This window comes from Cynoglossus semilaevis, unplaced genomic scaffold, assembly GCF_000523025.1.
Source record: "Cynoglossus semilaevis isolate Cse_v1.0 unplaced genomic scaffold, Cse_v1.0 scaffold1431, whole genome shotgun sequence".
Lineage (NCBI taxonomy): Eukaryota > Metazoa > Chordata > Actinopteri > Pleuronectiformes > Cynoglossidae > Cynoglossus > Cynoglossus semilaevis.
In genome coordinates this window covers 156,842-170,112 of record NW_007585118.1, presented here as the reverse complement: position 1 = coordinate 170,112, position 13,271 = coordinate 156,842, and the positions used below count along the sequence as shown (strand labels likewise).

Sequence of the window (13,271 nt, the reverse complement as noted above, 5' to 3'; positions counted from 1 at the left end):
TGACCTTGTTGAGACGGTTCTGCAGGTCCAGGAGAAGGCTGTACCAGCCCTCAGACAGGGACGTCACCAGACCTGATCGACACAAGAGAACATACATTTCAGTCAAAAAGATATCGAGATGGTTTTAAACCTAAGTGTAACAGAGGGTAACAGAGGGTAACACGCAAGGAAACAATTAAATCCTAAGACTGCATTGTTGTAGTGGAACCTGTACAAAACTCACTGGAATAAATAAATGAAAAGATCACCGAGTGCGACTGTAATCCACCTAATGAAAATTTCATGTTTGTACATTGGGGCAACGCAGGGAGAAAAGTAGCACAATTTGAATACTTAAATTATTCAAGGTCTTTTAAAGGAGACATTTTATTTTAGTCAGCTATTTTCCTGTAAATTGTGGAGTCACTGAGCTGTGAGGTGGCAGTCTGCTCTCCCCTGTGCCCAAATTTCAACTCCTGTGACAGTGAGAGCATAACAGTCCAATTAATTTGGACAGGATTTGACACCACAAAGACAACATATTGTAATGCAGATTGTGCTTCTCTGCGTACCAAAGTGCACAAGGAGTTTAGGACAAACTGCCTCTGAACTACTGGAAGAAATTCTACAAAATCATTGGTTTAATTTGAGGGGTTTTCTTTTTCAAACACTTGTGCATAAATTCTTTTCTGTATTTTTTTCTATTGTTAACGCTTACTATGTAATTAAAAACACACAACACTTCTTTGTGTAATTGCTCTAAATATAAGCCATTAATTGAGGACAAACACTATTTCTTTGCCTAGTATTTGAGACATAATACAACTTTGTTTTTTAAGCAGTACATAGTGTAGAATTTTGCAATATCTAGTGGGAAGGTATCAATGGTGTTGATAAGTGATTTTTTAAAAATATTCTAGCCCTCAGACGTAAGACATCTTTTATCCTTTACTCATCATTTGAACTCAAAAATAGTGCAATTAAGCATCTTCTCTGGGCTACTGTAACGACATGGTAATGCAACGAAGTAGCCATGAAATCAAGAATCGCTTCTACTCCAAAGTGAGAAATATAAATAACTTACTCTCAAATGCATGAGTAAAATTTGATATATTTAATTGGTCAATAGATAAAATTCTAAATTGTTTTTGTAAATATTGTCTTTGAAAGGTGCATTCTGATATAAAAGATTTTCACCTTGTGATATACACAAAATACTAAACAGATGTAGAGCATTTCTTAAAGCAGTAGGACTGGTGACAAGGCTTTATCAAGTGAGTACAAGATTCTGTTTAGATACAATAATCATGTGGCTCTGTAGCTTCTCAAACAAGTCTCATACATCAGTGTCTGTTGTAATGATAAGACTGGGAGAGGTCATTTTTCTTTATCGTACACTGCTGCCCATTTTACTTTACGGGCTATGGAGAGATGACATCAGGGGAGTACACTGTACTCAGGCGCTTTTCTGTTTCCTCTTTAACTTCTCTTGCAAAATAATTTTAAAAGAATCAAAGAGAATGTGTTGATAATATTGTCTGTTTAAATCCTATTATTTCGTATTACAATTCTTTTGGGAATGACTGACAGGGATGTACTCTTTGGGTCAACTCACTAAACTGAGATGATTATTGAAAAGGCTTGAAATGATAATTACATTGGTGTAGATTAAAACATGCAGATTGATCCAGCAGTGAACCAAAAAACATCAGTTTAACTGAGAACAGTTCAACATGTTGTCTCTGTGGACGTCTTTTTACCCAAAGTGAAACACAACTATCGACAGAAAAGTCACTGAACTGAGCTATAGGACAGAGCTGCGGTTTATTAATTCAAGAGTCCAATGAAATAAGCTTCACCAAACTACTGAGCAACTCAACAGTATCAACTTTGGGCCAGATCTTACAGGTAATGTGTGCATTAACACTTTAGAAATTAATTTTACTGTATAGTTGTGTCAATGGAAAAAAACACATGAAAAAAATAAAATCAGCCGCCTGAACGAGGTCGTTCATTCATCTTCCACTGCTTATCCTGATAGTGTTCACAGCAGGACCTGCGGCCAACTTCAGCCTGTAAGTGGTCCAAACCAGCTGGTACCTAATGATGTTCAACACAAAAGCAAACTGCTCCACAAAAGAGATGCTAAGTGGTTGGCAGAGTGCTGGGAACTGATGATAGGTAATTTCATGCAGAAAATCATCACTGCTGTTTTTGTGTGTCTGTATGTGGATCCTGATACAAGCAGGTGATGTGAACTGTGAAACTGGTTGTCAGATCAAACATAAAGAAAAGGTTCATTTATTGTCACACTTAAACACACCCACCCAGTACTCTGCAACTCTTCATACAACCATTATTGCAAACACTGAGTTTTGATTTGGACCCAGAAATTTTGTTTTTCTGATTATTAAATTCCACTGTCATGACTTTTTGGGAAGGTAAAGTCTGCCGCAAAGTCTGATCACGGCAGCAAAGGGTTTAGCCTTGTTCAGAGCAACAAGAGGTCATCCCTCCAACATAGAATCTAACTCCCATGTAGGACCACAGCGCTACAGAGCTTCTAAGCTTTATTGGTTTTCTTAACCGTGTCCATGTCTGTGGACTCTCTTTACTTTTAACCTATAACCTAACCTAGACACATTTATATATCATATAATTTTAAAAATGAGACTCCAAGTACCTAGAGAGATATAAGACCAGAGCCAAATTTGTCATAATTGTGGTGTACAGTGGATTGCTTATGAGTTTGTTTCAAAGTGAAAGTGAACTACTTGTGACACAGCACATCACTACACACAACCAAATGTGACCTCTGCTTTTAACCCATCACCAAAGTGAGCAGGGGGCAGCTTAAGCACCTGGGAGCAGTGAGTGGGGACGATGTCGTGCTCAGAGCACCTCAGTAGTAACTTGGCAGCTGAACCAAGATGTTTTGCTCTTTATAGTTCATTAAGTTTGGTAATGAGAATGTCCTTCTTCCTTTTCCTATTTTCACCTTTGAGTTTTTCATCTTTTCAACATCAACATTTTAGGCTTTGAGTAAATCCATGTTAACAATTAAAAACAAAAAACTAGGTTTTATGCATGCATGTTAGAGATCATATTTACACATGTCAAACAAATGTGGAAGCAAATCCCTGCATTTTCTTTTTTAATATAGAGTAAAAAATAAGATACACTATGTTAATTATGGATTTTTTGAGGTTCCAGGATATGTGTTAGCTTTTTGAAAGAGTCAGACTAAGTATTTACCCATTTTCCAAGCAACACTTGATGAATGTGTGAGTGTGGCAAGGTAAATTATGAAACTGCTCATCTAACTCACAAAAAGAAGGACTAATAAATGTTGAATTTGGCCCCAGGAGAGTGAATTTGTAAACAGAAATAAATAAAATGTTTCAAAACCCATGAAAAACAAACAAAAAAGCATGCTATTCAATTGCTCAGAAGTTAAACGGCCATAACATATCTGTTTGTGTGTGTGTGTGTGTGTGTGTATATACCTACCAATCATGCCATTAACAGTTCCAAAAAGCACAGAGCCCTGGGTGGGAGTTGAGCTTTCACCCAGGTTTTGCAGCACCAGTGAGCCATGACAGAAGACATTGACAAATTCCCCAAGGTGGAAGACCCCAACCTCCTGCAGGTGCTGTCGTTCCTCATCCGTGGTAGCAGCACTGATGGATGGAGAAAAAGCATGAAGGGAAGGTTTACAAACATGGGGAGGTCAGTGTGTGAAAATAAAAGGGGAAAAAAGTGTCAAATGGAAGACAAAATAAAATGTTTGGGGCAAGAGTGGTCGATTAACAGAAGAAAAACAAGGGGCCAAGACATATTAGAAGTTGCAAAAGGTCAGTGAATGATGGAGAGGTAATGGTTTCAGCAGTGAAGAAGAAAAGATAGTGTGGAAAGGGAGAGAAATGTAATGCAAAAGTAAAGGTCAAAGCATTTAGAGGTCCAATCTGATGTATTATTTGGGTAACAGGTGATGGCATAATTGTAATGCACTCACTTTTAGGCCACATCTTTCTTTGGAAATTGACGTGTGTGCGATATTTAAGGTGTTAAATGAGAAAGAGCAGAAGAGCAGCTAAATGCACAGCAGCGAAATAACTCGTAATTTTTACCACAGATGCTAACACTGCACTGTTGTTCCATATTTGTATCAAGGACACTGCTCTAAAAAATACCACGGGAGTCAACTTAGCCTTTTAATCACCCAGTGTTATATTCTCTGCTCTGGAAGGAAAGCCCGGGGGATGTCAGTGATTATGAGAAATGTTAAAATGTAATGAGCACATATAAAAATGTCCCCTTAACTACATCACTTTTAAACTGTGAGACTCATCACCTGTCTTTCTGGCAGACAAAAAGGTTGAAGGCATTCTCTGCCCCCAGGAAGTTGTCATCGTCCAGAATTTCAACAGCACTCATCCAATTGGGATTAAAGTCACGGGCAATCTGAGAAAAAAAAAAACAAAGATTAGAAAAGTTTTGGAATCTTTAACTCCAACCCTAATCTTACAGTCATATAAGTTCTGTACTAATTTTTAAAAATATAATAGTCATAATAACAGTCACCTCTGCAGGGGGCTTGGAGAGCTCTCTGTATCCATTACATTTGATTTAGCTTATCTGAATTTATCCTAACTGGCTTGTAGCACCATATACACATGTTGTATACATGGATTTGTGCAATCACATTATAAAATATCCCTGCTGTTTGTAACCTTCTCTCTTCTGTTCCTCTGTAGAATGGGATCCAACAACTTAATAACATTTTTGTTAAGTTCTAATCAGTTTTTCCCACTGAATCACACCTGGTGTTTTTCTTCTTTTCCTTTTCCACAGGTACCGATAATAAGTTTTAGGTTAGTTCGTTTACTTAGTTGCATGTGGAAAGTGTAATGGAGAACCAAAACTTGAGAACTTTGGGCTGAAAAACTAAAACACAGAGCCAAGATATTCTCTGATGTCCCGCTGAGACAAACTACCATGCTGAATAAGTCAGAATGAGCCTGATCCAGTATGAATTTAAACATACTGACAATAGAGACTACAAGGAAGAATCATTTAGAATATATGACAATGACATTTCCAACGGTTAAAATTTTGAGGATTTTCATGCTGAATGAAGGATTCTGGTTCATTTTGTTCCCCCACACTGCATAAAAAAGAACACCCCAGCATTGTGAGCATCGTTTCATCTTCAGAAAATCAATTTTACGCTCATCAAACAGGTGGGAAATGCAGAATGTGCCAGACGCGGATGCAAAAGAGAAGGAATTTCAAAACTCTGGATAACGTTTAACACATACAAACTCAGGTTAAAAAACAATTAAAAAAAAACAACTGTGGTCAAAAGGAGCAGAATTTTGTTTTACTTCAGATTTAGTGCTGCCATCTAAAAACCAGTTGGTCTTTGAAGGCTTAAGAGTTTTTATTTTTTCTCCACATCTCACCTCTTCAAAGTTACCCTCCATAGGTTTGTAGGCCAGCAGCAAGACAGATCTCATCAGGTCTCCCACCAGGATGAAATCTCCTTTGGTTTTGAGATAAAGGGCCATGATGTTGTTGTAGTGGTTGCACTCTGTTCTCAGCTCCTTCTCAGCTGTCCACTCGTACAAACGCACCTGAAAACAATCAGGACTGGCAATTAGTTCCAGCAAAAATGTAATGAAGTAGCTCACATATCATAAAGGATATTACTGTAGAAATGATAAGCCTCAGTGAGCATGTGGCTAAAGTGATGAACACTGAGTTAGAGCAGACAAAACGTGAACAGTTTACAGGCAATTACATTCACTGTCTGACAAAAAATAAATCAGTGTCCGTGAGTAAGTGAGTGTTGCTCTGGCATTTACCAAGCTCGGTCATGTTAATAAAATTTGGATACATTAACATTTTGCGTAAAGTCCATTTTTACACAAATCCTTTGAAGTTCACAACTTGATACTTGTGCTAACACAGCTTTGTGACATGCACCAAATGTGTTTACTTTACTAATGTTTTAGGAAATATAGGAAGTATTACAAGAAATATATATTAAGTATATATTTCTTGCAAATACTTGCAAGCTGGTAAGAGCCCAATGCTTTCAACTTTAATATATTTGGAAGACACCATTGAAACAGTGGTAGGAAAGCTGTGTCTATGAAATGTCTATGAATACATACATAAAAGGCAACTTAATTATTATCATACCTTACTTAAAAAAGTGACAGCCTTTTCCTCCTTAAGGGATTTGTGGAGGTTCAGAAAATCAATACTAAATTAATACATGGTATACTATCTTAATTTTGGTGAAAATTATGGTACAGTAATGACAGCAATAGTATTCTTTTCATGTTAAAAATTAATTTGTTTTAAATGTTAAAACAGTTTATGTAAAGGAAACACTCTTCTCTCCCTTTAATAGAAATGTGTTTGTTTTCAGTCAATTCCAAGTAGGGCTTCAGTCCTCAACATTGTCCCACCGGCTGCCCTGGAATAATAGTTGGACTTAAAGACTTTTTCACACTTCATACCAAACTGTTTCACATGTTTGGTATGAAGTTATAGTGAAATCGAAAGCGATCGTTTGAAGTGTAAGATAAACCAGTATAAACACCACTCACTGTACTGTTGATGCTGGCCAGCAGTTTACCATTGAACTCCACCATAGAATATACAGCTCCCTTCACTTCCTTCTCAGCCACTGTTTGCAGCTTACCTGCAGGTCATTAACAAGGTGTCAGTCATAACAAATACAAATAAAACCATCAGTGCCACACCTGTCCAGCATCTACTTAACTTAAGCTTACCATGCATTTAACCCACTTTATGATAGATGTGGGAAGTAAAAGTTCAGGATAAAATGATACTGAATGGGTGAGAGAGAGAGAGAGAGAGAGAGAGAGAGAGAGAGAGAGAGAGATTAAAATCTATAAATGCAACCATAGAAGGTCATCTAAAGACAAATGAGGGAAATTCAATGAAGGTGAGGAGGAGAAAAGTCTGGAGAGATAAGGAAATGATTAAGTGAGAAAGGAAATAAGAGCAGGATAGGGAAGTGTCCATGAATGAAAAAAAGAGGACAAAGAGTTTGGAGAGGAGGAAATGAAACTAGGTGAAGGACAAATAGAGTGAAACAAAAAAACAAGGTGGGTATATGAACGAACAACACAAGAAAAGTGAATTTAGTTTTGTGTCTTTAGTAGAAACATAAGGCCTGGTCGCTCACCATCAGTGTAGTGGAAGACAACAATGCGTCCCTGCTTAGGCTCGGCCTCCTCTGGGTAGACCATGGCAGTGCCAACGATAAAGTACACAGAAGGGTCTTTTCCCAGACGACAGGACACCATGCTGAGGGCATACTCACTGGGCAGGAACTGATGGGCATGAAGGACTAATGGAGACACAGAACACAACTTAGTGTCAAAGTAGCACAAGTACCTGTTTCTGTGACTAAGTTTCAAAGGCTCATACGATGGTGATATGGAGGCTGACTTTTAAAAGTTAACCTTCAGAAACAAACATTGAACAAATAGCGCTTTAATGGAAAGAGAATTTATTGAGGTAAACATCTTAGTCATACAGAGATAAATCACTGTTCCACAGTTTCTTACAAGTCATTAAACTTTGAACACCTGGTGGGAGAGTGATTAGTGCTTCAGGTTTGCAGCAAGAAGATCAATTGTTTACTGATTGTTTGATCCTTTGTGTTTCTCTATTTGGTTGCTCTATGTGTAAAGCTTTTGCAACCTCGCAACACTGAAAAGGACTTTTGACTGAAGAAACCGACACTCAGGTTTTACCTCAAATATACATAAAAATCCCAGGTTGCAAATGTTTGTACGTCATGTGTATAGACAACCTTGACTGTATTCAGAAATAATTTTGCATTAAAACAAACTTTGCATGACTGGTTTTGAACATTGGGCAGTAGCAGAGAGCAAGGTCAGTATAATAGGGCATGAGTTAACAGGATAGTGTTTTTAGACAGAGTGGAGCTATAACCAACACACCAATTCCACTGAATTAATTTATTTTTAAAAGTCCAGTGTGGCGGTGTTTGATGTCTTTACATTTGATTAAACCAACATAATTCAGCTTCCAAATGTAAACATTTGACTTTATTTTGATGAACTTGAGTCAGCTATCAGAAACACAATGAGCTGATCAAAACCTTTATTTACATAATATTAACATAAAGCTAACCCTAATTTATGCAGGCCACCCCAGGATTCTTTTTCCTTTTTTTAAACAAGGCTACGGCAGCAAAATCTGCATTGCAAAACACAATGGAAAGAAAAACAGACCTGCTTGGTGCACTGTGTTAAGTAATAAAAACAGAATAAGTAGTTAACAGTAATTTAGCTGCTGTGTTAAAGGAAGGGACCAAATCAGAATACAGGAGAACGCCGACAATCATCAAAAGTCCTTGATATTTCTTCGAAGTCTCACCTTCAAAGGTGTGCTGATCCACGACAAGCAAACTGTGAACCTCCACTTCTTCACCAAAAGAGGTCTCGTGGGGGGAGGTGCTGCTGGGGAAGAGCTTGCTAGAGCTGATGCTGGTGGAGAGAGCCTGGTAGCATAGGGAGTTTTTAAAGCAGGGCAGAAGGAGAGACAATAAGAAAACAAATAAATGGTAAAAGGCTGCTCCAAACCTCCATTTCGTCTGTGCATGCTCAACAGTGCTGCAAGAAGCATCTGTGGCAGCAGCTGTGTGGAATTTAAATCCAGGCAAACATCTTTTATTGAGATCACATGTGGGCGACTTTTGTCTTTACAAAGCAGAGTTGCTGAAGCAGTAAATGCAAACACAAATATTAAAACAGAACTGTCCCTTCGGGGAAGCCGTAGAGCTGAGCTAAGTGGGCACACAACATGCTGTTACTGCAAATCGGGCTGAAATGACTTTTTGATTGGTTCTTCAGAAGTTCATCACTCTTAAACGTTGCTCTCACTGTTCTGTCTTTGGCAACTGAGGCTTTATAACACCTTCTATAGGTTGGACAATAAAAAAAACATACTAAAATGTCAATGGATTTAAGGTATAGAAAAATACTAATTTAGGACAAAGAGTAAAAAGACTTGATTGACCATCTCTTCATAGTACTTCTTATAGCTCCACTATAAACACCAAGAAATAAGGTCTATATACAAGTAAAGGCAGCAGTTTGATTAACAGTAAAATAATGAATAATAAAAAAACTTAAACAGGAATTAATATATAACTGTCCCTCCTGAGGTTCTTTCTGTAATTTATCTCCCTCTTCTATATTTCTAAGGTGGATCAGATCAGAAAAAAAAACCTTTGTGGTTTATTATTTGAAACGGAACAATACCTGAGTGCTGGCACTGGGACGAACAGCTGATGTGGTGCCGCTTACATCCTGAATCTCCACTCTGCTGGACAGAACTCCAAAACACTGGGACACCTCCTGGTAGCAGATCCTCCTGGTGGGTGTTCACAGATGAAACAGGAAAAACAGAAGAATCAAGGAAAAAAATAAATTTTGATTCTGGTAAGGTAACATTAGGAGTTAAGGAGGCATAATGTTTTCAAACACATCCACAGACAGACTTTATTTAGTTGAAAATAGGATTGCTTCAGGTGTTTCAGTGTTTCAGATACACAGACAAGCGATTCACACGATACATTGCAGGGAATAAAACATGTTCCAACTGCACCACCTATTTAACATAAATCTGGCATATTTAAAGTTATTAGGCAGAGTTTGCATTTTCACAGCATATTCCTCAGTGCAAAAGGCCAAAAGCAACAGTGCAGAGTTACTCCACTTCCAAGGCTAGTTAAATCTAAAAGACTGCAGCCACATTTTTAACAACTACCTTTACAATGCTGAGTCACACTCTTTAAGTGAAACATTTGAGCCAGCACAAAACCTTTTTTTTATCAGAATAAAAAATAAAACGAGAAACATGGAAGTTAGCATAAGTAATCAGAGGACTGACCTGGGAGACTCAAAGAGGGGAACTGTGCGGATGTGGAGCTTCTGGATCTCATCAATTGTACCGATTGTCAGAGTGCTGTTGTTGGCCAGAGCCAGACTGTAAGGAAGGGGGGGGAGGCAATTCCCATTAGTTTGGTGGAGAAATACATAACTTTTCTACAACCAAAGTACAGATGTTGTATAAGTTGCATCAACACTAAGCAGTAACCTGCTTCCTGTAAGACCTAGAAACAAACAGAATGTGAATATGGATTGAAGCCCACTGAGGGCTGCTGACCTGTCAGGATAGCCCTCAGAGTTGAGAGGACACATGTAGTTGACCTCCTTCAGGTTGACATTAGAAAAGACCAGCTTATGGTTGGAGGAATAGATGACAGTGGGTCGGTCGGAGCAGGCAAAGACATTGGAAGTGGAAAGTGATCTGAAGGTTCTCAGTACGGTGGGCTGCGTGCCAAGAGTGACCTTCTTCCGCTCGCTAAGAGCGCCTGAAAGAGACAACACAAGAGGTTAATGAAAATCTCACACCATTTCAAAAGGTGATGCTAATCAAACAATTCAGTGAGCTCCAGAGTCCTGAATAGAAATCATCTTAATGCTTACTTCACACTGGATATGTTATTTTCTAATGAGACACTTCTAGGTGACACGTCAATCACTTGTTACGTGTTGAAATACGTAACCATGACAACATCTACTTTGACCCAATGTCAATACCTTTTTTCTAAATGCAATAATAAATAAGATTAAACTCAAGCTGAACATATGGTATTGGAACTGCACACAACAATTTGTTGACCTGCACTAATGGTAACTGATTTTGGTTGTTAACTTAATATTATCTCTAAAACATAAAGGTACCATTACAGTTATATCAGTTTGTTTTTGCTAGACCCTCTGAAGAGATTTATCAACACATTTCTCGACACAGAACTTGACCCTGAAAAGGGATTTTCTACTTCAAGGTAAAGCCGTTGTCTTCATGTCCAGAGTGATGGCGGCTGGGTTTCATTTCATAAGGCACGTCTCTGGGCAACACACGGTACCGCAAGTTGTTCCCGGAGGCTGTTCTGTCACTAGGCGAATGAGAGAAACTTTGCGCTAAGCATTTGAGTATACATCAGGAGAAGAGGCACTATGTAAGTACAAACATTTACCATTGACTATTAGGAGAATCAATGAACTGCTGAATCATTGTACAGGCACTGAGGTTTGAGCTTCTCATTTGTAAGACTTTAATAATCGTTCTGTCAGGGGATGTTACACTAACAGCAAGAATAGATAAGGCTGCACTACATCTGTAGTCATTACAGAAAAAACATTTTATTAAGGTAAATGTGTCGGTCCTTAATAAGAGGTTGAGTTACAACCAATGTTTTTTATCCACAGAAATGTGTCACAGTAAATTAACCATTTAAGGATTTTGAATTGTTTGTTCATTTGTTTTACATTTACAAGAAAGGCGATTTGAGGTCAGCCATTGTAAACTTAAAGTCTCTTAAACTCTCTTTAACTAGGTCAATCATTTAACTTATTTCCTTCTAGGTCGACAAAAATAATGTAAGGCTCTCACATAGCTGGACTTGTTTTCTGATTTTTTCCAAGGTTTAAACCAGTCTTGTTTCAGAATCTGCCTCTCCAGTTTTATTTACTTTAATGTGCAGTGTAATGAGTGGTGGGAAGTCATTTAATGTGCAGTGTAATGAGTGGTGGGTTAGGGTTAGGGTTAGGATGTATGACATATTACTATTATATCTGCTGCCAGTGATGAACTGGTCATAACATAGATCAAAGTGGGTCATTGCAATTGGGTTTAAATATTTTAAAAAAGGTTAACAGCAGGTATTTATATAATTGTGTAGTGGTGAAGGCCACAGCATGTCCTCCTGAGCTCAGGAGCAAAAAAAGGTCTAGACACAAGTGAAAAAAAAGGAAGAAGCATTGACATCAACATTAATGTTGGTTAACATATTGCAGACTACAAGCAAACAAGGTCACGGGGGAAGGACAAGAAACAGCAGATCCAGCAGACCAGTATGACAGGCTTCAGCAGTTATTGGACAGTCAACATTAATGGGGCATGTAGAAGGCATTAGCATTAGTGAAATTCTAGGAGAGCCAAGTCTTCATCCTGGTGAATATTCATGATCTCTGTGTGCTCCAAAGTACACACATGTTTACGTGAAATCATATTTAAGGGAATTCAGACTATTTCAGTCTGAAAAATCAGAGAACGAATAGTGGTGGGATTTGGGATTTTTTTCAAGATTAAAATTTCAGTTTCAGGAAAACAAGTTGTCACATCATAAATTAATACAAATCCCAGCTCTTCTGGGTGTGAAAAAAGGGTGTGTTCCTTTATTAGGTGTATCCTGAATTTTGTAAATCATTTTTAAGTTCTTATTTTCAATAGAGAAATACAAAGACACAGAAGCTCGGCGGGAGACAAAAACACTTTGTCTTTGCCACCCAAAATTCTACACCAAAACTACTGTACCATTCTTTCTTCAAGTGTAGATTTGTCTCTGACCCAATTTTTTTTTTTACCTTTTTCCAGTCACTGTCATGACAACAGATAGGAGGATAACCAGATTCTAGGTTGTTTTAGATTTTTGTTCAACATGAACATTATTGTTCAAACATAATTTTGCTTACAGCTCTTTGTTTTGTGTTAACACATATGTAAGAAACACATCTGTATAACAGATGCAAGAAAGGTACATTCTTTATCAACAAAATGCTTTGAGAAAAGATTTCACTATTCACGACACAAAGTTTGCCAGTTACCACAATACCTTTGTCTACAGCAATTTCTCTGCTAAAATACATTTCAAATTCAATTTTTTTACCACCCGCGTGTACATTCTGTCCATGCAGACGTTACATCTTAAAACATCCCTCCCACAGTTACATCCAGAGAAGCAGAAGTTGAATTTTTCGGTAGTGACAAATGTTCTTAGACAATGCTGCTTCGCCTGGAAGCTCTGAAAAGTTTGAGCAGCACTCAGCAGTGAAGGAATGGAGGTGTAAAAGAACCTACCAGTCTGCAGGTCCAGGCCAAAGTAGAAGAGCGCTCCATCTCCCAGGGCACAGAGCAGATAGTAGCTGCCTTCAAATGTGGTCATTAGAATTGACCGGGGGATGATCTCTGTGGACACACACAAGCACATGCACACACACGCGCACATACACACAGCCTGGAGTGATTAATTTTTCCCCTACTCTCAAGTCACAGGTTCATGGATGAACAACAAAGTGATAAATATCTGCAGCAAAGTTTCTGTTAGAAAATCAATGTGGTTTATTTGCCACTGGTTACTTTCTAGAAAA

The 13,271-nt window shown here is 38.1% G+C and overlaps 1 protein-coding gene across 1 annotated transcript in view; it reads right to left on the bottom strand.

Moving 5' to 3' along the window:
* The window catches only part of ddb1 (damage-specific DNA binding protein 1), a 33,052-nt gene that overhangs the window by 2,971 nt on the left and 16,810 nt on the right, over positions 1–13,271 (bottom strand). The window contains 11 exon segments of the mRNA XM_008337308.2: positions 5–72; positions 3,490–3,659; positions 4,334–4,443; positions 5,445–5,615; positions 6,600–6,694; positions 7,205–7,369; positions 8,428–8,551; positions 9,315–9,426; positions 9,946–10,041; positions 10,222–10,429; positions 12,982–13,089. Of these exon segments, the coding sequence (XP_008335530.1) occupies positions 5–72; positions 3,490–3,659; positions 4,334–4,443; positions 5,445–5,615; positions 6,600–6,694; positions 7,205–7,369; positions 8,428–8,551; positions 9,315–9,426; positions 9,946–10,041; positions 10,222–10,429; positions 12,982–13,089 (1,427 nt within the window).